We start from the raw sequence: 26,623 nt of genomic DNA on the forward strand, positions 1-26,623 counted from the left end.
TTCCATTTTCTAGCAACTTTATTCAATAAAGGGTGAATGGAGATCTGGAACCTATCACAGAAAGACATGGGCTCAAGGGAGGATACAAACTAAATACAGTAGGTCGCATGTCCATATCAGGACACACACAGACACACACACTCACACCAGGGCTAATTTTCCCAGAAGCCAATTAACATAACAGTATTGGACTTCGGACTGCGGGAGGAAACTGTAGCACCCAGAGGAAACCCATGAGAACACGGGGAGAACATAAAAACTCCACACAGACAGCACCCCAGAAACTGATCCCAGAGACTCAGCACTGTGCTGCAGCAATGCTAACCCTCAGGGTACCATGCAGCCCATCAAATACGAAATTGTAGAACCAAAACATGCAACTCATATTAGGGAGCTGTAAAATTAGCATACCACTTCTGTAATGCATAGTGATTACTGTAATTCACTAAGAAACCATACATTCATAACATTCCATTCATTTCATTTTTTCAAAGCACGACTTAACAATATTCAATACTTCTTCAAACTGTAAAACGAACATCTTTCACATCCCATTTCTGTGCACATGAACGTCTGCTGTGGCCATGTCGTTGTGGTTTAAGGAAGATGGGGAATTAAATGGTCTGATACTGGATGGCCTCAGGGCTGCTGTTCTTCATTAGACGTCCGGGCCTGTGAATGAGGTCAACTATGTAGGTTTTTGGTTGAAGACGAGGTCCAGGAACTTTAGGGGATCCTTCCACTATCGCCACCTCATTCCACGCCCTGTTGTAGTCTCCACGAACCAAGCTGCAGTTGATTCCAATTCTGTCTGCCAAAGCCTGAGAAAGAAGAGGTCTGCTGTTTACTAAGGGGGCTTTGTTTTACTGAGAATGAACTTTTTTATTTAAGACGTTGAAGCGAAGAAGTACAGAGAACAGGAAAGGTGTTTTTTTAATGAGTTCAACCGATTTTTAAAAATAAAATCTTTCTTTAACCTCCTGTAATAAGTATTAATTTGATATCGGTTTAAGTCACTTGTGGATTTCAATGACTGCTGAGATACCCAATGTTGAAATAGTAATTATGGACTTTTTCCTTCCTTTCAGCTACTCATACAAATGTTGCTTACATTTTCATTCATAAGCAGAATCTTGAAAACGCATACAGAGCACAGGACTGAAATGCACTGATGCAAATGTTCATAAAACATGCTGGCTGATTTATTATTTTCTTTAACGAAAGTCTGGTGCCATCCCCACTTGCCTTGGCTTGGAGATCCCAGAATGACCAAAACAGAAATAGTCCCTAGAGCTTGTTATGTGTTAGAAATCCTCCTGGACTCTTGAGAAGTCTTAGGTGTTTCATGTGCACATCGTTAAGTAAATTAATCTCAATTTCAAACTAAGGGCACATTTTGATGGTCTCTTAATTTTGCTGCCTACTTTCATTTTCAGTATTATGCTCAGTCTTTTTTCCCTTGTTTGCCTGTTTAAGTATATCTGTCCTGGTTTCCTGTATCTTCCTCTGCATTTTTGTTTCCCATTGTGTGTTGTACTGTTGCACCCAGCAGCTGTTTTAAACCATTCTCATCAGAACTCAGCCTTGTGCCTTATTCACTGTCACTTTAAGTTTAAAGGGTTCAGTTGTAATGCAAGCTTTTTTGGATAAATACATCAGACAAATAAAACAATAATGACACAATAATGGTGTGTTAACAGAAACTGAAATCTAAACCCTTCAGTGGCGGAGAGGAAGGACTGAAATGTGATACCACCTTGAACAGTAAAGCTCTGTGGTAGAAGATTCCCTTTTTAATCTTTCCAATAGGGACGATGTTGGACTTCAGTTCGTATTTCAGTTCACTGAGGTGGAGTTCCCAGCTGAATTCATGGAGTTTGTCTCTCTCGACGTCTCCACCCATGGCATCTGCAACAAGCCTGTGTTTTCCAAGACATTTGTGAAATTTGAATTTGCTGTGACATGCTCTGACAACCAAGCCTTCTGACCTGTCCTATGAAATCAATTGAATATTTCCTTTAAGGTTTCTCTATAAATCTCATGAGACTCCTACCAATTGCACAGAACAAAAAGGAATCAAATCCTCCATGATTTTAGAAACAGAAATCTTGCCAGACACAATAACTTTCCCAGTTCCCACTGTTATACTGCAGGACGCCCTCAGCAATCCTTTAATTTTTTCAAATAGACGAGTTCCACAGGACAGCTTTTGGGATATCTGAAGGAGTCATTTAAGGAATGTCTATGTGGGTCAGCTAACCTAGCCAGCTTGTCTGCAATGCTGAAAGTGCTGTAGGTGTTACGATACTTAAACAGTTATGTTCACTGAAGGAAGGATACTTACTTTGCAAGTCCAATAACTTGTTCCCTTGTATCATGAAGAGGCAATACTGCTTTTGCGGCCTCCGAGACCAGTGCATGAAATGCGGAGTCAGAACTGGGAATCCCTGGTTTGTTTTCTGTGATTGTTTCCTGTGGGGATTTAATTTCATCCTCATCTTTCTGCTTTTCGTCGTCCTTCTTCCCCTTGTTTTTTCCTTTACTGCAATACACACATTATTTACCACTCCATTGCTATCCAGCTATGAATTTAAACAGTGATGTGTCAGTGGTATAATGACAAATATTTGTACATCCCTCGCTAGTTGGTATAGAATATCATATCATCTGCTCTGCCTTATAACTGGAACAATTGAGGCCCCAGCAGATGATGCACAGACAAAAGACACATGAAAAAAAACTTTCAAAATTGCCTCAGTTAATGCTATTTCTTCCAATAATAACAAATGAAAACACCCATGATAACCAACAGGTATCCGTTAGTACTGGATTTTAATGTTACATTGCATAATCATTTGACTTTAATGAAGAAAGAGGTAAATCCTTGTAGGATGTATATACAGAATATCATAAACAAACTTTATTCTGAATGCATGACTGTATAAATTATTAATGACAATGACCTAAATTGCTATACTTAAATTTATACATTCAAAAATAAATGATCTTCATGTGGTCATTTATATCCTATATTTACATATAAAATCTGATAAACCCAAGTAAATATTTGATTCACAGGCCCACATATCCACTTACAATTGTTTTGTGGTAATACAGTGCTTGCAAAAGTATTCACCCCCCTTCCACTGATGTATAATTTTCCAAAATTAAAAATCATGTATCCACATTTTTAAAAGCAAGATTACAAATCTAAACCCGAGTGCTCAGACTGATCACTTTTTTTCCAATCAATATTTTAAGGTTTTCACATGGGCAGTTTCAAACGGATAGTGAAAAACATGAATAATTTGAATCCCCTCCATCTCGCCCTCCTCCCCTCTAACTGAGCAGTGCTTTTCTAGGAGTAACATAGTAGTAAAAAATGTAAATAAACTGAACAGTTTTATGAATGATAGAAGTGAATCCCTGTCTGTCATCTTTGCTGTTATATTCAAAATATTCAACATTACAGCAAATGACTACAGTGGCCTAGAGATGCAAAACACAAAAACAAAAACAAGTTCACAGACATGTCCATTGTGAGAACCTAGTTCAGTTTTGAACCCGTATTTAGTTTTGCACACTTTTCTGTTTGTGTTGTGTAGGTTTTTTTGTGTAGTCTTTTTTGTTTCTGCTCCTATTTTTGTTTGAGTTTAGTTTTTTTTCTGGGGGGGGGGAGCTCTCAGTTTTTATTCGAGTTATTTTGTGGTTTTTGTGCTCTCATTTCTGTTCACCTCGTGTTGTTTTTTTTTGTTTGTGCTCTCATTTCTGTTCACCTCGTGTTGTTTTTTTTTTGTTTGTGCTCTCACTTCTGTTCACGTCGTGTCGGTTTTTTGGGGGGTTTGTGCACTCGTTTTTTTTTTTTTTTGCGCTTTGCACTTCTGGGCCCAGCTCGTTTCCAGTGGAGGCCAACTCGGACATACTGTACCTCGGGGTTTTCTCTTTAGTGCTGCTCTTGCTCAAAACTGAGGGGGAACGGGTTGCTCCCAGGCCGTCCTGCTGTTTCTCGTCGATGGGTGCGGACTCTGTAGAGACCCTGGGTGGAAACGGAACAGTCAGTGTATCTTTTTAGAATTCTGTGACTGAGATGCAGTATTCTAAAGCAGAGGGAGTGACTACTGGTCTTTCTTCTGTCCGGGCAGAACCCAACTCCAATACATACGGTACAGATTGGGAGATGGGTGTGAGTGTCAAATCTATGATGAAAATCTATAAATCCAGAAGGTACTAGCACATTGAAAGCTAGGAGACTTATATTATTTATCTAAAACGTGCAGTATAAGGGCATTACAATAATTATTTAATGCCAATATTTCCTTTAATATTCAAGCGGTAATGATATCCTGCACACTTTAATGATCTAGAACTGCCATGCTTAAAAACATGCCTTTTTTTACACTTTAGTTGGATCAGTTCAGTGAATTGTAAACTTCATTTCATTGGAAACAAGAGACCCTACCTTTGGTAGCTACTGTAGGTTTTACATACTGTAGGTGTTACATTTAAAGATGAATTGTTAGAAACCCATGAACCATCATGAAACCAATACAGAACAACAGAATTGACCTGTTAGCACTTATATCGATGGGACTGCTGTATATTAAGCTAACTATTCCAGTGAAGTTGGTCATGAAAATTAACTGATTGAATATACATGCGTCCAATTATAGGCCTAAACAAGCGTCCAATTATAGGCCTAAACATTTTTTTAATTTACTGTGGGATTAGGTTAAATTATGCTTTCTCTTAGTTTATTATTACTTTTGGTTCTATTTTGGCTATTATTCATTACACAGAGTTCTATTCATTACTTTTAAATATTTTTATTTAAAAATAAGAAGTTACTATTCAATTTTAAGTACCATATTAGAATGCTTTTATCAGTAGTAAGAGGGCTTTACTTTATACAGTACCATTAAATTGTGGTTTTTGATGTATTTAATCTGTGGTTCTTTGAAAAAATGGACAGGTTTATGTCTGGAAATTGTGTATGGAATTATATCTTACACATTTATGACTTTTTTTTTCATTACATTGTTCCTTTTTATGGTCTGTAATTGCTTTTGGACTCCAGCAATAAAAAAATAAATATGGTTTTGTTATAAACTAGCTTTATTGTTATTTATTGCAATGAACATTAAGTAAATTATACGCACTAAGCAAGGTTAAAATATACATTGTATAGTTTTGTTTAAGCACAGTTAAAAAAAACATAACATGATTAAATTGTTTAAAAATAAACCCAACAAAGTTTTCAAACTTTATAAAAACACGGAAATTAAACAATTACAAAATAAAAGAAAGGTTTAAGGAAACAAAAATATTACCAACTAGATTATAAGATAGTGTTCAGGTCTATAATATCTATAATATATAAATGAAATGTGAATAAGAAACTAAAGAAAATACAGAAAAAGACAATAGGTTACGGTAATGCTAACCCCAAATTCAACGATATACTGTAGAAACCTTGAAAACGGAGGTGACAATTGCGGAGGAGACCCAAGACAAACGGAGGAGACCCAAGACAAAATGTACAGTACCCAGGAAACTTTCATACGGCAAAAAGGAATAAAGGACAAAATTAGCATGCCTCGAAGATTAAAAGCATTCGTTGAAAACATAGAGAGGTCTGTAAAACTACTAGAAAGGTAAAAAGTAAAAGTTCTTGAAAATCAAGCCGTTTCTTCAATCAAGCCGGGCTTCTTCCGAATAAAAAATAGCATTATTGTTTTAAATGGAAATATGTCCCGTTTAGAGCAACGCCACAAGTCAGAGTGTACAGGCAAGGGGGCCTGGTGCATTTTCTTACATTGTTGGTAACATTTGTAAACTTAAAATAATAAGAAACCTTACTGTTCATGTGGTTTGCCGTCAACTAATATTACTGGACGATGCTGGTTAACCTCCTGTTTAGAAAGATCTTCTAATGTAAGAATTCTGTGCCCGGGTTTGACCTGGAAGAAAGTTAAAAACCGCGAGTTCAATGGATATAACGCATTTTAAGAAATTGTTTCTCGGTATCTCCAGTTAGATTAAAAGAAAAACTGTTACTCGGTAACTACCTGTCCAGGATCATAAAACCCATCAGTGATTAGATCTGTGGGTGACAAGTAGCCCGTCAGACTGTATTTAATGGAAAGGTTGCTGTCGAGTAGTTTAAGCAGGGCGGCTTCGCTGAATTTATTCCTGCGATTTGATGATAAATTGATGTCCTGTAGGATTTCCAAGGCCCTGTAAAATAAATAATGGAAAATGTAAATGTATGTGTAAAGAAAGTATACCGCTGCACTACATGTTGATTACAAAATCCCTGTAAGCATGTCGAAATTATTGACACATCCTTAATTTATTCTATTTGCAGACGATCTTGTGTAGGTTTGTCGCATGTGGTACATATATGGCAGTTGTCAGAAAACAACCTCTGCCTCATGTAAAGGGATTACAAGTACAAAAAAAATTATGAACAGAAAATGTTTTATGTCCTGACTGAAGTGCTGATTTTCTCCTTTATTTGTAGGTGGAACACAGTAGTTAGCTGACAATATCTCTCCATACCCTGGGAAGATTCCAGAGATCTTCCTACAGGTATTACGACACCACTACCATGAGCATAAAGTAGCCCCAAACTCAATTGTTAATCAAATGTGAGTCTGGTTTATTCTTTGCGCTCAGCTTCTTGTCCTGTTACAAATGAAAGATTTTACTTTTGAAAAGAATGAAATACAGTCGTAATGATTTGCTGAATTGATTTATTATATCTGAATACATCTGATGTATAATATATATATATTGTTCCTGAATTCCTTATATATCGTGTTTTATCTAAAACACAAAATTGTTACTTTTTTAATTCTAAAAAAAGTATATTTTATATAATATGCTGCATTATATGTTATTCTTTATTAGAGCACACGTACCACTTAAAGAAAAGCAATAGTGGTGTAAAGGGAGTTTTGTTACTTGAAAATATGTAGTACATAGAAAATGTCAAGCACTAGATGCATATGTATACTGTACTGAATTGAGTTACACCGAGTTTATTGCCACCTAGTGGTGCTTTTGTGTAAAGATTAACTAAAACACTGCAGTTTGTAAATCTCCAATGCGTGAAGACTAAAAAAAAACAAGTAACAGCAAAAACTTCTACAGATAATTAATTCCTTTGCAAATCATGTACAATTTGCCAAAACCCACAAGGCAGCTTTCAGAGCGTTTTGTTTCAGTGCACAAATATGCTCCACTTTTTCTAATTAACGAACAAACTTCAGATCATATTACAAAGCAGACTTTCCATTTCCAGACTTGGACTTAAACACTTAATAACTGTAACTGTTGCCATGAAGCAAATCTGACTGTTTTCCCATCTTTTGAATGAGAAAAAAATCCCCTCTCTGAACCGTGTACTCTTACTCAGTATCTTCTAAATGTTAATCAATTAACACAAGAGAAAAATGCTCTTCTTTCTGACATGCTTCAGGTACATCTCAAAGCAGTACAAAATACGTTATTATTGACAAACTCAGGACCACGTTTATTCTCTAAAGACTCTTTAAAAGGTGAGGCTGTCCATGACAACACAGAATTGTCACCTGTTTATGCGTATGCTGTATGAGGGATGAGCTGAGCTGTGTGAGTCAGCACAGTCTCAAATGGAGATCCCAAACGATTTGCTTTGTTCATCCTAAAAAAGAATGCTGATTATCTGATTTTAGCACATTGGGGTGGTAGGTAAATCTATCCACCCATTTTTCAATTGCCTTATTGTTAAGCTGGTCCACAGTTCCAAAAACAAGTAATGGACCCTATGCGGGTTTCAAGCTCACAAATATCCTAGAGCAGTTAATTAAGGAAATCCAAGGCCTGGGTCAAGAGGCGAGCAGAAGTTCAAAGCCAAAAGACAAATTTAGCATCAAGCACCAGAAACACAACCCGAAAGCCAAGGTCAGGAAACAGGCCAGAATCCAGGAGTCCGGCAAGGAGTCCGGGAAGAATTCAGCACGAGAACCAGCTCAAGAACTCAGAGTTGAAAACAATACTAAGCACAGCTTGAACAAAGAACAGGGTTTAAGCAGGTTTGGAGAGGGGAGGTGTGGTGAGGTAGCAATCAGGGATTGGCTACTGCCATGTGCTTAATCTGCACCTCCGCTGCACAGATGAAGTAGGCACTAGAAGTTGGGGTGCCCTCTGGTGGCGTGATGCTGGAACTGTAACACTTCTCCAATAATACAGGGTCACAATGGTGCAAGGCAGGATATACCAGTCCAACACAGGGCGCACATTGACCCCGAAATGCTTAAACACACACCAGGGCAAATATTCCCAGAAGCCAATTAACCTACCAGTATGTCTTTGGACTGTGGGAGGAAACCAGAGCACCTGGAGGAAACCCACACAAACACAGGGAGAAAATAAAGACTTCAAGCAGATAGCACCCCAGGAATTGAAATCAGGGCCCCAGCTCTGCAAGGCAAAGGGTGCAGCACTCAATGACTGCACCACTGTGATATCCCCCCAACAATGTTGAATAAATATATATATATAAAATTGCGGACTTACCCTAACTTGCACAGTTCTACTGCAGTGGGCTCATCATTGGCACAAACCAGGGCTGCCCAGCATGCATTGCGTCTTACTTCAGTGTTGTTGGAGTTCAACAGCTTTACCAGTGGAACCAGGCCCCCTGCATTTCTCAGCTACCAGTTAATGAAAAGATGTTAAGCGTTCCTAATTAATATTACTTTTATAGGTGTAGACATTTTTAGCATTAATATGCCTTTTCTACAAAAGCACATGATCACATTACAGAGCCATTACATGTTATTTAAAGATAATTGATTCAAAACAATACCTTTTAAGCATAAAGTATTATATAAGGACTGTAAGCGCTCATTTACTCAATAAATTCCAAAATAGTAATATTTGTTGAACTGGTTCTTAGTTTTCATATAATGCTTTATTGATCCCAATCACTATATCTTTCAGTTTGCTCATTCAGCACATTTCTTCACTACAGATGTCCGTACACAACCTTAACTTTATTGTCTATTGCCACACAGAAAGAGTTGGTGGAATTTGCTTTTGGTACAGCAAGAGAACAGTGATGAAGTATGCATACTGTACTACGCATACAATATTAAAAAAATAATATAAATTGGAAAGACAAGCTGAACACAATTGCATGTGTATGTAAAATTTAACCTTACATGTAGCAAACAGAATTGTAGAGGGAGGTTAGATCGCTGAGGAGGGAGAGTTCAGAGTTCATATGGAAGTGGGAAAGCAGTTAAGGTTGAAGTGGCTGGTCCTTGAAAGGATTGATCTAATAATAATCCTTACGCTTATATAGCGCCCTTCTGGACACTCTACTCAAAGTACTTTACAGGTAATGGGGGCTCCCCTCCACCACCACCAATGTGTAGCCCCCCACTCGAATGATGCAACGGCAGTCAAAGTGCACCAGTGTTCTCAAACCAGCTATCAGTGGGGAGGAGAACAGAGTGATGAATTCATAGATGGTGATTATTAGGAGGCCATGATTGGTAAAGGCCAGGGGGGAATTTGGCCAGGACTCCAGGGTTAACACCCTTACTCTTTACGAGAAACACCCTGGGATTTTTAATGACCACAGAGAATCAGGACTCCAGTTTTACAGTACTGTGTCCCTGCCATACTGGGGTGAGTGCCCTCTACTGGTTTCCATTAACACCATTTCCAGCAGCAACGTCACACCCGACTGGCTTGGGCCAGACAGAGGCTGCGATGGACTCGTCAGCAGTGGCCTCAGGTCCTCTTCACGGGTGAGTCACTGTCCAGCCTGTCCCACACAGATGGGAGGGCCAGAGTGTGGAGGAGGAGGTGTTGCATTTCTTTTTTCCATCAGTGTATACTGTATATATACGTACTGCCGGCTCAGTTTGCGTTTCCAGAACATCAAAATTCTGAGCTGGATTAGAGGAGTCCGATCTTGTTGGCGTGATTAGAGGCACGGCTCGTGTAAAGGAGGTTCACGGCCGGTGTGATCGACCCCCTGCAGCTGAGCTGGCAAAAGCAGATTTATTCCGCTCGGATCCGTTTCCCTCACCTCGGCTCGTCCCTCCGAATCGCAGGCGAGAGCCGCCACCGCCAGGGCGGCATTGCCCAGCACGAGGCTGTTGCCGGACTGCAGCGCCTCCGCCAGAGCCGGCGTGACCCCGTGAGCCAGAATGCCGGGGCGCAGCGTCTCCTGAGCCGCCATGTTGGTCAGCACGGCGGCCGCGTAGGCCACGGCCCCGTCCCTCGCGTCCGACAGCTGCTGCACCAGCGGCTCCTCGCCCTCGGCTTCAAACACGGCGCTGTGACACGGCAGGCGAGAGAAACACAAGCAGACGGGGGGCCGCCTGTCTCAGAGGAGTTAAGGCGCTCGGTGGGTTGGTCGATTGATTGTGTGGATGGAAAACCGACAGATGCGGCAGTGTTGGCACCCCAGAATGCAACTCAAAAGCACACATCACTGCTGACATATCAACTACGTCTCAGGAACTCAAAAGCTTAACCTCACACCAAGGATGGGCTTGCCAGATAGGTTAGAGTCTTGGATGTGCTTAACTGCCCTCTCAGAAAACTCAATATCTACAATGTCCTTGCATTGTCCAAAACGTTCATGGCACACCAGCATAAATATCTCCTCGCCCGATTATATTTTCAGCTCCCTGCACGTGGCGTGTTTCGATTTATCTTAAAATTTGAAAGCCTCGACCGAGCCAAAGTACCCGAGTCCTGAAAAAAACATGAAAACGCCTCTACCTTTAAAGAGTTTATCACAAATGCAGAAAACGTTATCGGTTGCCATAGTCAAGCAGCAAAGCGCTTCCAGGGTTTCGGAAAAGACCAGCATGCACTGACACCTACTAAGCATTCAGCTGATTGGACTGTGTCAGTTTTGACAGCGCCAAGGCAGCAGCTTCTTTGACTTCTCCATTCTCACTGCTGAGCAACTGAACCACAGGCCGAACTCCTTCTGGAAGACAAAAGAGCTCAATGATTATCTTTACAAGGCTGCTCTTTTGGGGGCTGTTAATTCTGCAGGGCTATCCCTGATGCTGATTAAAAATGCAGAAAAAGCAGAGCATATCTGGACTTTGATCTTCTCGAGTTTATAAGAGACTCAGGTAAACCCGCAATCAAGGCAATGAATGGAGAAGAAGTTCATGCTTATCTGGTCTCTCCTACCTGGCTAGAAGATGGATATCTAAACAGACACTTAATAGTACTGGAATAGGACTGGAAAGATCATTTATGACATTGGAAATTAGGAAGAAAAGATAAGAGAGACTGAGATGTATTTGTCATAGATGGTTTGTTAGATTATGGCCTTAATAAGTTATTATTAAATAGACTCTTATAGATATGATATCTATGAAATAAAGAGATCCTGTATATACAACAGACAAATAGATATATTAAACTGACCTGTGGCATACAGACAGTGTCAAGCAAGAGCCCGCTGAAGAGTGTCAGTGACTCATGATTCAGTTTTGCTGTCGTTGTCTTACCGTGGTTTCTGAAGGAATCCTTGCTGGCCAAAAGGTCACACATGACAGCAATGGCCAGACAGGCAGCGATTCTCACCCCGTCGTGATCCACCGCTAGCAGGGAAACCAGGGTTTTCTCAACATCGTGTTCGTGCAAAATCTTCCTGTTTTCACCTTTCAAAAACATTTTAAACTGCATCAGAGCAAAGCTGGGAAAAAAAACAGAGCTCGTAAGTTACTTGACTTCTGGGAAAATTGGCTCTGGTGTGAGTGTGTGTGTTTGTGTCTGTATTTGGACTGGTCTCCCATCCAGGGTGTATCCTGCTTTGTGCCCATTGCTTGCCGGGACTTGGATTAAGCCTACTCAGACATACAGTACAAACTGTAGAAAACATTGGAGTATTCACATAGTAATGATACCAATTACTGGTAGAGAAAAAGGAAAACAAAACTGAATTCTAGATAATCTTTTCATGGATGGGGTATATTGAAGCTAGAAATCAGCTAGAATATTATATACTTGATATATCTTTGTTCTGGACCTAACAGATTTAACTCTCTTCACCTATTCATATACAACCAGGAACCATTTTTTGTTCTCTTATTTTAGCTCTTTCTAGCCTTTGTATTAAGCCCACAGAATTTGCATTATTTTTCATAGGTTGCCTTTTCAAGCTCATTGTTTTTTATTTCATTTTTATATTCATGTTTTTTCTACCTGCATATACTGTAACATACAGCATTTGTCTACATTAAATGTCATCAGCCAGGTATTTTCCTAATTTTGAATATCTTTTCTATGCCAGAACCTAGATCATTGATACATACAGTATATTCAAGAGCAGTGACTCTTCTGCAGATCATTGTGGAATTTCACCCTCATTTTAGCATTCCAATATATACTCTTATCTTGTTCTCTTTGTTTTCTGTATCAATTAACCTCTACCTGATTCAAATGCATGCATTTCCTTGGATGCCTATCACCTGTAATTTGACAATTAATCTTTTATGAGGACCTTTATCAAAAACCTTAAAACATCTACATTTTCCATATCATATTCTCAGTTTCTATCTTTTTCTCAGTTTGTTTCAAAATGTTGAAAGAACTCTGGCAATTTAGTTCTGGCAACTATTCTCAGACTCTTGTTGTCATTGTCATACAAATTAGTTCTATGAATTGTGTCCATAAGCTTACATGTAATAGAAGTAAGACTTACTGATCCATACAGTATGTCCTTGGTTTGGTTTTGACTATGGATGGGTGATGCATTACTAATTTTACAGTCACAAAGAGAAACACAAATACTAAGGGATCAACATCTGAAACACTTCTTAAATCCCCATGGGAAGAAATTATGTATTTATTACCTTAGTGTTTTGAAAGCAGGACCCTAAGTGAATTATATAATTCCTGACATAGACACAAAAAGTGACATACTGTCCTGCGCTGCCCTTGAAATAGCTTTCGTTGCATTCATCTGAACCTCTGGAAGGGTAGCTGTTTCAGCAAATTGGAGGAGTTTATCTAAACCCCCAGTCTCCTGAATGAGATGCATAGCCTCCTTGTCTTCAAGGCAATTTGAAATCACCTGAAGGGCTTCCACATGCAGGTCACTAAATTCCTGTGGAGCAGAAAAAAACCCAAGGCATATTCATTGTTGTTATTAATAAAAATAATACAATAATTACGTTTGGAGGTCATTATACTTCATTCATTTTTAACTTCACTCCATTTTAATTTAGATTTGGTATTTTTAAGGATAAACCAACAGCATTTTTCTTGTCTTTTTATTTCTCTTTTCCATTGTCTGGAGAAAAGCAATGATGTGCCAGCTTAAACACCTTTACTTTTAGTGTAGTAGCAGGTGTTCAATATTTATGCTATAGAATCCAGCCAGCTTCATGTTGTATTTGTCCAGATTAAAAATCACTTATGAGGTGTCTCCCCTATTCAGAATTGTGTCTGAAAAATTTTGCATTTTTTTAGATTGTATATACATATATACATAGTGTTTTTTTTTCAAATCTCCATCTCCTGCTCTTTTGGCTTTGGAAATTCCCTTTATTAACAGTCAAGATAATCAATTTACATCAGAAAGAGCAGCAAGATCAGAGCCTCTAAAACAGTTCCCTGAGGGTCCCAATTAATTACTTTAATATTGTTAGAAATTTCTTGCTTAATCAGCATTTGCTGTTTCCTGGACATTTACCAGCTCTTAACCCCAGTTGATTTACTTTGTATAGCCACAGCTTTCATTGTCTGAACTATTCATCTTTACTTTCTTAAACCCCTCTAACATATGCAGTACAGTATTACTCTTGCTAAAAACCACTTTATTTCCCAGAAAACTTTTACTATATGTGGAATTTCCTTAATTTATCAAATACATATAGTTAATATAGTCAAATATATATAGTATAAAATAGCTATACTTGTATAGTTACAGGTATGTACAGTAGTTATACTATTTATAAAATAATCAAAAGACTATGTTTTTTTTCTATTTTATGTACCTTTATCTCAGAACAAAACACAAATTATCGATAAATCATTGCAGAACAAACGTTGCTTTAGGGGTTAAACTGTGATCTATTTCGGCATACGTTTTGCATGTTTTTTAGGTAAGGATTAACCTTTTAAGGTTCACATTATGGTTAGAAATCAAAAGCCATCCTCAACAGAATTTTATGAACGAGACCGACTTTGGAAATTTAGTCGTATTCACTTTGCGTTTCAATGTCTTTCGTTGACAAAATAAATTTGAATAACAAATACGTTTACTTATATTCTCATTTGAAAAATATCCAAGTTCATTTAAGTTCATCAAATGCCATCAGATTCATTAATTTCTTTTAATTTTTTTATGGTGTTAATCAGTCCTTCCAGTGAGAACAACTTTCCTCAAAGAATAAAGAGACACAAAATATTTAAGCTCACTTCAACATCATCAAATTGGCATGCCATGAAGAATAATGAGATGCAGCTTAATAATTCAATTTCCAGCAGCTAAAATCAGCAAAATCAAAATGAATTTCAAAATAAATGTTTAAGGTTTGCAATAAAAGCAGTAAAATATATAGAGAGAGTTGTTTTTTTTTACTTTTGCTCCAAGAAATTCAAGAAGTCTCTCCAACCCCTGGTTTTCTCGCAGAGCTACTCTGTTTTCTCCATCATTGGTGATCAGCGCTAGAGTTGTCAGAGTCAGCTGCTGAATGATGGGGAATTCGGACTTCAGCAGCTCCAGCAAAGGGGGGATCCCATTCAACTCACGGACTGCAGAGCGACTTGGAAAATCCTATAAGTACAAAATATACAAGTGATTAAAAGTGGCAAACAGGAGAAAAACACTTTGGCTTAATTCCAGAAAGGGGGGGGGGGGGGTCTTCTGTTTGTAATTAATGGGTTCTGCCTGTGTCCATATGGGTTTTCTATAGGTGTGCTGGCTCCCTCATACCTCCCGAAGATATGCTGCTTGTTAAACTGGTCTCTGTGTGCTTAGGTGTGTGTGCCCTGCAAAGAACTGGCATTCAGACCAGGATGTAGTCCTACATTCTGCTCTTTGGTTCTGGGATAGGGTCTGAGCTACTGGAACTCATACCATGGATAAATGGCTTTCTGGTAATGGGGATGGATAGATGCTTTTCCCTTAATTGCATGTGTGCTTTTTATGTTGTTTTAGACTATGCTCCTTGGAGCCTACTGAAATCATTGTTTCCTTTCCAACCATTCTAAGCAGAAAAAATTGCTTCTGTAACAACAGTTAGGATGTTAACAAGAACAGTAAGTTAGCTTCATTTAACAGTAAAACACTCCGCTAACTGAAGTTATTCACTGGGAATTTAGTGTTCAATAGCTGTTATGTGCTGAAATGCATTAAAAATAAACAAATGACAATTGGGAACATTTGTTGTATTTTTAAAGTCTCTTACTACATTTCTGTAAATACAGTATTATGAAATAATTCTTTAAAATATATGTCTTCTAAGTAAGTACTTTTTTTCTGAAGGAATATTTAGTTAAGCAATGACCAACCAAAGTAAAACTATAAAAAAATAAAATAAATAATTTTAGATTACATTTTAAAAGGGCATCAAATAATATATAGGCATGGACAATTCATTTAATGCTCTTGCTGATCGTTCCATACACCTGGTAATTGTATCACATGCTCCTTTATTTTTATTAGAGTGAAATTATTTTTATATACTGTAAATGTAAAAGTTGCAAAATTACAAATCAAGTAGTGTTCATACAGTATAAAGAAACTTCAAATTAACATATCAAATTTAACTCCCTTGAGCAGAGACTCAAAAAAATGTAAACCCAACCTGGACAAGGTTGTATATGCATTCAACCGCATTCTTCTTGACATCAGGATCCGGACTTGACAGCAGATGGATAAGGGGATCTAAGCCATCATGATCAAATATTTGAACTTTGCTTGTATAGTCAACAGACAAGTAGGCTAGACACAGGCTGGCAAATTCATGGATGACTACATCTTCTGGAGACAAGAATGAAAAACAGAAAGATATGGGGAAAGAGTGAGGAACCACTTCAGAACTATTTCATCTGTGTGCTGCTGCACATAAAAAAGATAAATTAAGCAAAAACAACAAGTAACCTATAACGTATGTATGCGTACTGTATACTGATTGGAAGCACATACTGTATGTCTTTATAATTATCTGCTTTAAGAGTAATATAATGGCTAAGTTAAGTAATATAATATAAAAATTGCTAAGAACTTTGTGAGTCATTTATTCCAATAAAGGAATTTTCCCTATGAAAAAAATAATAGAAGACACATATTGAACATAAAAAATTATTGTGCAATCTATGCATGTTTGATTTTTTTTTTAAAGTATATATATTTTGAATAGGATGGCACTGTAGCGCAGTGTAGCATTGATGCCTCACAGTGCTGGGGCTTGCATTCAATTCCTGGGGTGCTACTGTATCTGCATTGGATTTATACAGTCTCTCTGTGCTTACGTGTGCTTCTTCCAGGTGCTCTGGTTTCCTCCCACAGTCCAAAGACATTCCGGTAGCTTAACTGGCTTCTGTAAAAACTGACCCTGGTGTGTGTGTGTGTGTGTGTGTGTGTGTGTGTGTGTGTGTGTGTGTGTGTGTCCTGTGTTGGAATGCTGTCCCATCCAGAGTGGATCTTGTCTTGCACGTGCTGCTTGCCAGGTTAGGCTCTGGCTCCTTCCAGATAAAGCAATACAGTAGAAGCAGTATCCATTGGAAGCAGTATCCATTGGAAAATGGATGGATAGGTTAATTAATTTAATTAATTGGTCATTCATGGCAGACTGTGATACCTTCAAGAGAGTTAAATGTTGCGTAGGCATTAAAAAACCTAACTGGCTTTCTAGCCAATATATTATCAACATACAATGTTGATACTGTCCATTTAAGAGTGTTATGACTGTTCAATAAAATGTCACCTGCCACAGAAGTATTCTGCCATTCTCCTGATGATATCTTAGTGGATTTGTTGCAGGTGTAAGTGATCCGTTGCTTGTGTAGATCAGTATCTTTAATTCACTGATGCAGTAGTGGTACAGCCAGCATTCAGTAACTCATCAATCTGAATAGCTGGCACCTAAGCAGACCAATGCTGCTTTTCATTGCAAGCTGTATGTCAGACACCAGACACTTAATGTTTCAAGGTTACGGTGATTCTTGTTCAAATAAAATTGGTCTTGATATCACAAAGGCTGTGCACATTGTGTGTTCAAAAACCAGTCTGTTGTACACATGAGCACTGTTGTCACTGCATGAGCAACATCTAATTTTTTTAAAGATGAATAAGTGTTCAATAATCTTCACAGGCATATGAACGTCGAATAATTGTCATGTATTCCACATCATAAATCTGTATCAGAAGTAAGTTACTAATACTAATTAAAAGGATAGCTACTGTATCACTGTGCAGAAGTGATCCCTCAGCCGAGCAAAAGATGCTTCATATTTACTGCTGTCACTGCTCTCTACCCTTATGAATGCTTAACACAGCTCAAAATGTTGAAAAAAACAGTACTTTGCCATGTTTCCACTTGGCATTTTCTTTTCCTAGCTTTGAAGTACATGTTAGGCCGAGGGAATTTGTCTCCATATTGTGGCACGAAACTGGTTTCAGTAGGCTGCATGCAAACCAGAGGAGACCTGGGGACACCTCTGACACATTTCCAGCCACTGTCAGACACGGGAAATGTATTTCAAACTGAACAAACTGAAATAATCCTGTGTTAAAAAATAGTTGATTTAAAAAATCATGGGTGTGCAATCATATATATGAAAATTTGAATATTTGAATCAGATTTATTTATTATGAAAGTCCTTAATAATATAATACAATGTCCAAATGTCCAAATCAATAGCCTAGTATGCTTATGAAGTATAAAGCACTTCATAGTTTTTTTTTCTATTCAAATTTAAGTTATGCTATCCAGTATTATTAGTACTAAATATTATTGCAATATTACTGGATTTGTTTCAGAATTGGTATAGAAATCAATATCTATAGTATTTTTAATAAAAACCTAGATACTAATATTGGAGCTGCAGCTGCTTACATATTTTGCCATGTTGATGCTGTGATTTTTCTTTTCTTTTTCAATCCTTCTTTGTAGTTTGAAGTTTAAACTACATTCTGTATTCACTGCGGCGCACAGGTATAATCATTATAGGAGTAGTATTGGTGAGTGGATGGACATGACTGCTTTAATGACTTAAAAGATACAGCATTGCCAGAGTGTGCTTCCTCTCTCTTCCAGTAAACTGCAGCAGCATTGTAGCTTAGTTAAAAGACAAACTGAAATTCTTGTCATTGGTAATTTACAGTCCGGTATTTCCAAAAGGAAACAGCAACTATCCCACAACAGCCAAGTCCATAAGATTTCATTCCTATGGATGAAGTCATAGGAAACTAATTTCCTTGGCTCCAAACGGAAGAGGAGAGAAGTAATAATTGTGTTATATGAACCTGATGTAGTGAAAAGAAAAGCCTCATTCAAGGTTCAACGAGCCTTTCAGTATTCTACTTTTTGGAAAGCACAAGCAATAACACATCAGAGCATGATAGCTTGCACCACATCAAGCTAAATGAAACCAGATTATTTCACAGCGCAGTCTGAGGCACATGACGGACTAATGAGTGAACAATCCAGCAATCATAAAAGAAAATGAGACTACAGATAAATAAAATGATAGTTTGATTACTCTTTAGCATTCCTCTTGATTCAGTAATAAACTGTACATCTTATAATAACTCCTCAATGATTTTTGAACTGTTTCCTACTCTAAGTATATTGCTTTGTGGGCAGTTTTGTGCTTTGTGGTACAGATTCCTGGAATTCTGTACCTAGGGTTGTTTCACACAACAATGTGGTGAATCACTAAGTATCAGGAACCCATGTTATGGGATCGCAAAACATATGTGCGTTTATTACAAATAGCAGGGGCAATCTCACATATTTTTATGATAACAGATGTTTTTGGTTCTACATACTTAGTTTTGCTGAATGCATTACACACACCTCTCTCATGGAAGTAATATTAGTATCATTACTAACACCTGAATAAAAACTGTTCAGTTGACCCATGATTGGAATGTCTGTTAAGAGCTGATATGATTAAAGGCCGGGAGACTTCAATATTTCTAGGATTTAGGAACATTAATCATCAGAATTTCGATTATTTTAGACATAGAATATATAGAATCCTACACATATAAAGAAAAGATTGCTGTTTGCCACACTTGGACTAGGCCCCAGTATTATTCTGTAAAAATGTCTTTCCTAATTACCATTATTTATTATTACTAGTTAACTAAATACTGCATTGGATTTTATTCAATTGCATCATGTTCTTCCATATGTCTTCAATTTCCATTTCCAAACATTGAATCTGATTATATTTACTGTAGTTAGGTTCTATGTTCTGTCAGCGTACTGAAATAGGAGTTTTGTCTTGAAATGTGAAATGTATAACATAACTAATTAATAAAAGCTGGCATCCTGGTGCTTATACACCTTCAAGAAAGTGGCCGAACAAAAACATACCTTCAGGCAGTAGTCTTCCTATAACTGAAGGTATAATATCCAACTTTTTCAAATGCCGTTTAACATCACCTACAAAAAAAGACAAACTAGTTACATGATACAAACAGAAGCATAGCACTGTAAACCTAAAAAGCAAAGTGTTTAGAAACTTGGACCTCCAGAGTTACTGAAAAAAACAAACCAAAATTCTCTTCATTACAAAAGACAATTATTGCCATGTTGTTATAAAAGCAAATGTGAATATCTAAAAATCCTCAAATTAACCTTGTGGTAATATTGGATGTCCTTTCAATTCCATTCTCTTGTTGCTCTGAAGCCCTTTAATCAGTTTTGAATTTGAAATGTAAAATTCATGGATATAGAAAGTTGAATTTCTGATATGGCTGTGTAGGTCTGTTTATCAGCTTCCTCTTTATAAACAACAACCCAGCTCAATGCCTTCCTGCTCAGTCCTAACAGTGTTGATGCATTTGAAAGGAATGGGTGTGTCCTTACTGTGAGCAGCCATGACGCCCAGAGCCATGATGGCATTTCTGCGCACAACTTTGTCTTCGTGTGAGATCAGCCTGGCCAAAGGCTCCACAGCTCCAAGTCCAACAAGAGTCCCTTTGTTTTCATCTCCTACGGGGGATAAAACAGATGTTTACAAGCCAAGCTTTCACAACACCCTCAAACTCGGCAAGCCTTCACACTGACAGGCCGAGGACTGTTTCTAATTCATCTTTTTACCTTCAGAAAGATCGAATAAAAATATAAGGGCATAAGTGCACAAGCACAGAAGTAATCTCGCAAACTAGAGAATCCTTTCCATTTGAGAGTGAATAGGGCCCATGAATAAGGCAGTGTGAAAGTTCAGCTTTAAATGTATTTGGTCATTTTTAATATAAGTGTCATGGACACGGACTGAAATCTGTGTCAGATCTTGTAGTAGACCCTATGCGATAATAAAACATAATTGTAAATAATATATGATTTTAGGTGTAATCAGTATAGAGACTGAGGTGTAAAGATGTTCCTTGTGATAGCTAAATTCTGAGTTCAACTCATATTATTTCATAAAACACCAGGCCTAAAATTGCCCAAATGAGCTGAGAATCTGTATAAATATCATTCAAAAGGCACAATTTTAACTAAAGCAAGACCAATGAAAGATACAAGACTTTGCCCATCTTGATTAATGGTGATTACAGGGTTACTACCAGCAGGATTGAAGGTGGCCTTTCTGGGAGAGAAATTGCCCATAAAATGAGATGTTCTGCTTCAACAATCAGCAAACTAATCCAGAGAAGGGCAAATTGCATCCTGGAAGGCAAAGGGTCACCACACCTGATCCATCTATGAAACCATTTTTAGACTGCAGTGGCAACCAATGAGAAATTCTAGGAAGAAACAACTTGCTTATCAGCCAAATGACTATAGAATGCCATTCCATTTTAAAATGATCATCATGCTCAGAGACCATTCAAGGTAACACATCAGCAGCAGAAAGAACATCTGAGGGAAAGGGATGGAGTGTTAGTGACTGATAAATCTTGTTTTACTCTTGACAAACCTAAAGGAAGATAATGTGTGAGTATCACAGGTGCTGTATGCTTTTGGTGCTGATTCATGACAACATTTCTTTAGAGATACACTGGCACTATGTGGGAAATTGCCCGATAACTAGTGGTGTGGTGTAGGAGGATCTATTCACATTAACCCACTCAGCTATAGGGTTGGACCAACACTGATGCAATAAATCATTGTCCGTCCAATTATGGTCTTGAACCTACTAGGCTACCTGGTCTTCCCTTTTGTCTCAGCCATAGGGCTTCTTCAGCCTTCAAAGTAGAAGTGGAGCATGCACCTCAGAGAGTGAGCTCACTTGTGGTTCCTAAACCTTTTGGTATACTTGCTGCTATACCAATGGTATACTTGATATGGGAAATATCATTATGTTACACCCATCTTTACTCAGCCTAAGTTGACAGGAAAGTGCTAAACTCTATCAGATGCCTATTTCAATGTCTAATCTTAAACTAACTTAAGACTAGTCCAATCTCTGCACAAGACTGGAGACCTTCTTCTGCTGTATTCTAGACTTTTTTAAATATAATTGTATAAAATTTATAGAGAAATTAAACCTAAACTAGCTGCATTAGGTTATTATTATTTTTCTTTGAGTCTCTAAATAGTTCAGGCTTGGGTCTGATTTTGTCTCTATAATTGTACACCAACTGAACAGGCAGGAACAGAGTCAAAAACTATATGAAAGAAGACATAGCCTATATTAAACAAACCTTTCTCGGCGTATCGGTGGATAGCTTCACACGCTTTGGCTAAAACCTCTTCCTCTGGAGAGCTCAGCATAAGCACCACGGTTGCTGCGCTTTTGCTTTCAATGGGTAGAGGATCGAACTGTCAAATAAAATCAAGTTGGGACAACGTTTAAATTTGCAACAAAGTGACATCCAGATTATAGCCTCCTGTTTCCAAAATGTCAGTATGACATAAAAGGATTAATGCTGTTTTAAAATGGAAATTCCTTTGCTCTCTTTGCTGCTCCTATTGTATGCTTATAATGACATGACCATGAAGAGTATTAACCTCAGGATATTCAAAATGGAAGCCAAAGGTGATTGCATGTGTGTATGCACATGACAACTACAAATACAGTACAATGACAACTGGCCTAACATACAGTAGAAAGCAGGAGAGCATTTATTACCTCTCCAGCTTGGGTGGTCAATAATCAATCTCTGAACTACCTGATTAATGTATAATACATACTGTATTTAATTAATTAAGTATTAATACTTTTCATTGCATAAGGCCCTTTTACTGTATATCACTAAAATGATGACACAGGCAAGATTAAAACTAAAGAACAGAACATTCAGCCAGCAGGTAGAAGAAGGGCAAAACAGCTGAGCACAATATCAAAAAGATGTCTACCCCAAGAACACACTCCTGGATTCTAGCTTTCCACATACAAAAGTATGTAATTGCCAGAATGAGAAGACTTAAAAGAAAAATGTCAATTGTGAATGCAATTAAACTCTTGCTGCCACCAATGGCAATGTGTAATGTTATATTTTTCCCAACTGTCCTGCTTTCTCTTCACCTTTTGCAAAGCCTGTTTTTATATACTGCATGGTTTCCTTATTTTAAACCCGAAACTAACTGTTTCATTTGAGGCATATCCAAGAAGATGTACTTGCTTAGTATGCAATGCTCAAATCAGATGTCGAAATCCAAGCAGGACATACTTTATATTATGGGAAAACCCCTGAAAAGCACTGAAAACCAGGAAGTCAGTGGATGTAATTAGGCTGATAGTTCTTAACCTTTAATGCGGCCTGCACCCCTGTGGGTCTCAAAATATGTTCTTGTACCCCTTACAAAAAAACATTGAAGAAGGTCAGTTCATTAAACAAAGATATATCATAACTAGGCATGAAAGAGATATAATTATACTGTATATTTATTTTAATTTTTTGGTCAAATTAAGACTACATGAAAAATTACACTTTTTTAAGCATACCTTAAAATACCCACTGTAGGTGTGATGAAAAAAGCAGTTGCATTTACACATGCCTGTGTTTCATTTGTGTATTCGATGATTCACCTTCTATAAAACGCTGACCTGTGTCGTGCCCCCAGAATGGGCATCTCGCTACCCCTAGGGGGGGATGTGCCCCCAGATTAAGAATCACTGATTTAGATTTCTCAATAAACTACATAAAGGTGTTTTTGGTGCTTAAATTAAGGATGCATTGAGATGAAAACAGATTTAGAAGAGCAGCTAATGATGTTTATTGAAGCAGCAAATGCTTTTGACAAGACATAGATTTAGTCCTAGTTTTCAGTCTTAAGGTCATAAAGTAATTAAACGTTTTTGAGCACCCTCTGCACCATATAATTAAGAAATATTAATTGTTATTTATAATTGTTATCATATTCTCATTCATTGGCAACTTTTCTTTTCCTCCTGTGACAAGTGTAATTCAGAGGCACAGTTTTAAATTGCTAATATATATGCAAATAACTCCTGCAAATGTACCTCAGAATAACCTACTGTACAAAGCAGACAGAGCTAAAGGATATTATGCATCGCGGCTGGCCTTCAGCCAAGCACTAGAGACTGTGGGAGAAAGTGATTCAGAATAACCCAAAGCTTCACTTCTTTCACAAGACAGGGTCCATTTGTTTAAAAAAAGATTTATACATCAGCTTTGAGTCTTTTGGTATCTTTCCTTTTTTAGCAAACAGGCTGTTCCACGAACCTAGTATTGTCAAACTGCAGAATTTGAGTGTCTTGTTAATTTCACCATGTTTTTAAATTGTTCAAAGAGTTGTAGGAGTTATGGCAATCGACGTGCTTAGTTATTGTGTGGACTAAAACTGGCAGATACAGAGAACGGGAGTCCTTTATCAGTCTTTAGTGCATGACATACACATGGCAATGCACTGTATAGGTTTCACTGTAATTCTGAGGAATTATTACTCAATTGATGAGACAGACTGTTTAGTTTGTAACTTAATCTCTTCTGGCACCTGGGCCTGCTTCTTTTTATTTCTGAGTTTCAGATTATTGTTTTATAATGCGTTGATAAGTGTGGAAAAAGGCACATTACAATCTTTAAAGCACAGTCTTGGCCCAGAGACTCTTCTGTTATTCTTTCCAGCTGAGCCCTCACTTTCTTATTTTAACTCAGATTTCTGCTAATAACTGCATTTCTAATGGTTGAAGTAGTTCAGGTGGGGAGCTGCGTCAGCATCCATAGGCTGCAAAGGAGAGAGTAATAAGTTTATTCCGTGTGGAAAGGAGAAGAAAGAAAACACAATGTTTCGGCTGTGGCCTTCTTCGGGTGTGAAGAAGGCTCCAAAGCGAAAACGTTCTGTTTTCTTACTTCTCCTTTCAGCATGGGATAAACCTATTACTTGTTCCTTTCTAATGGTTGTCATTTTGTAATCACTTAGAAAATTCATAGGAAATGTGAAATGTCCAACTGTTCAACGAAAGGGCTAATTAACCTAATTATCAGTCCAGTTGTGTTTTTCAATTAGGTAATTACGATCTTAATTGAAATGGAAACCCAAAGAGTGTATCTCAAAAGCCGGACTTGGGAGATCCCTGCTTGAAGTAAAACTTAAATATAGTTATACTTACAAAAGCAAGTAAAAGGAATCATTATAGTTTAGATTCCCATGTTTGCACACACCTTTGTAAAAATCAGGAAGGTGTTATAGTCTTTTATATACTTACTACATCTTTAGCTGGAGGTTCTTCTTCCTTTTTCACCTTTTTCCCCATCCTAAAATATGAAACACCAGTAATAAATATGAAGTCAATATTAATATAGAATTTGTTTTCTCAGCACATTTTGTACAATGACAGAATCAGTTTGTTATGTACAGTACATGTAACTGCTGCAGGTGGACCCTAAAAAGATCAGCAAACTGCTGAAGGTGTAATTGAATATGCATTTTAATTGAAAATCATGCAGATAATACTGTCAAAAACAAAAAGAGAAAATATCAAAAAGACTTTTCAAGATGGGCAACGGATTGACAAATCTCCAAGCTGTCAGTTTCATCTTGTACATTGTGATTGGGTGCATTTGACTTAGTTATTATAATAAATATTTAAATCTTGGGAAAAGACCAAGTCCTTAGGATTAAGTCTGAATAGCACACATGGTACCTGATGAAACTTGTCAGATTGACTACCTACACTGCCTTGACATTCTTGTACAGGTTGTGTACAGTTGTAAGTTGATGTATAAAATATCAGCATTTATTTATTTTTAATTTAGAAAATGATTTCAGCTTAGGACGAATCAACTGAGTGGCTTTTGGAGATCATTTACTTTCTGTTAGGTTACTTCATACATCATTAAGGTATATCTACATAATAGAAGCAGTACGTTTTTAACCAAACAAGGTTTTGTTACATTTCAATGCGTATATTATCCAATGTGCATTTTGTGTATTTCTTTTTTGTCGCTGTTCTATGAAGCGCTTTGAGAAACCACTTTTAAAGACGCTATATAAAAAAATGTTTATTATACTTCATTATTTCTATAAAGCGTTCACAGAAATGTTTAACTCAGCCCACTTCACCATCTCAACATTATAAGGAACAGAACCGATGGCACCATAAGAACATTACTTTTAATTCTGAATCCCAAGTTGTGAAAGGCTGGATTTCTCAAAGCGACAAATACAGGAATCACTAGTTCAAACCAAAAATTCGGACTCTTGAACAACGCCGGGTAGTACTCTAAGTTATTTTTATAATATATTTCTAAAAAAATCACACATGAGATTCAGTGTGAAGAATTGCATAAAAACATATAAGCTTACATTTAACCACTTACTGTAGGTGACATGCTATTCACAATTCCTCGGAAATTCCTGCTTACAGTACAGTATATTTCGACTTCACAAGTGAAATCAAGACGTACACAATAAGGTTTTTAAATGCGCTCAGTGCCTTGACCAAAACCAGGACTTTAAATATTTAAACAGTGGCTATATTTTACGGCAACAACAACAAAAAACAGTAATTAGCAATGTTTTCAGGAATTGAAACATTTTTTTCTTCGTGTTTGTGCTGGGATCAACAGTTTGTTTCATACAGTAGTAAAGCTCACTACCACATTCAAAGGAAAAGAAACATCGACATAAAAAAATCAATCAAAGATCACGCCGTTACTGTTTCTCCCTTTCATCTCCTGCAATAAATATTATTTTCGCTTTTGTCTAAAGCTTAGCTAGTTAATCGCTCACTAGGCAACTAGGCAATCCATTTTTTCGAGTGTAAGTATTTAGATATCAGATTTGCACTGCACGTCCACACGTAGCGTAAAAAGATAATTCCACGTTTTCCTTTCGCGTACGGTACAATACAACGCATTTCGGCTCTGAAAATGTTAAGCATGTTTTGTAAGGATATAAGGAAATCAAAACTTGTGATGTTAACCAGTAAAAGATGTGCCGTACTTTCTTTACCTTTCTGGTTCTGCGGAAATGGATCGTGGTGACCGGATTCTTTG

At 37.5% G+C, this 26,623-nt stretch overlaps 1 protein-coding gene across 5 annotated transcripts; it reads right to left on the reverse strand.

Moving 5' to 3' along the window:
• armc3 (armadillo repeat containing 3) lies at positions 1–26,623 on the reverse strand. Of its 5 annotated transcripts, none has more exons than XM_069191024.1 (18): positions 26,580–26,623; positions 24,832–24,880; positions 21,863–21,980; positions 20,079–20,204; positions 19,584–19,652; positions 15,843–16,018; positions 14,615–14,809; positions 12,952–13,135; positions 11,535–11,687; positions 10,891–10,999; positions 10,085–10,334; positions 8,560–8,696; positions 6,066–6,234; positions 5,857–5,957; positions 3,929–4,036; positions 2,345–2,542; positions 1,757–1,919; positions 1–821 (listed from the first exon to the last, which is right to left on the reverse strand). In XM_069191024.1, the coding sequence occupies exons 2-18, from the start codon at positions 24,877–24,879 to the stop codon at positions 615–617; spliced, it is 2,511 nt and encodes an 836-aa protein (XP_069047125.1). In that variant the 5' UTR covers position 24,880; positions 26,580–26,623; the 3' UTR covers positions 1–614. The 5 variants fall into 5 exon arrangements, with proteins under 5 accessions (XP_069047125.1, XP_069047127.1, XP_069047128.1 ...); XM_069191026.1 differs by having other exon boundaries at positions 26,571–26,599; XM_069191027.1 differs by lacking the exon at positions 26,580–26,623 and adding an exon at positions 25,932–26,544 and having other exon boundaries at positions 10,891–10,996.

This window comes from Lepisosteus oculatus, chromosome 6 (genome assembly GCF_040954835.1).
Source record: "Lepisosteus oculatus isolate fLepOcu1 chromosome 6, fLepOcu1.hap2, whole genome shotgun sequence".
Taxonomy (NCBI): Eukaryota; Metazoa; Chordata; class Actinopteri; order Semionotiformes; family Lepisosteidae; genus Lepisosteus; species Lepisosteus oculatus.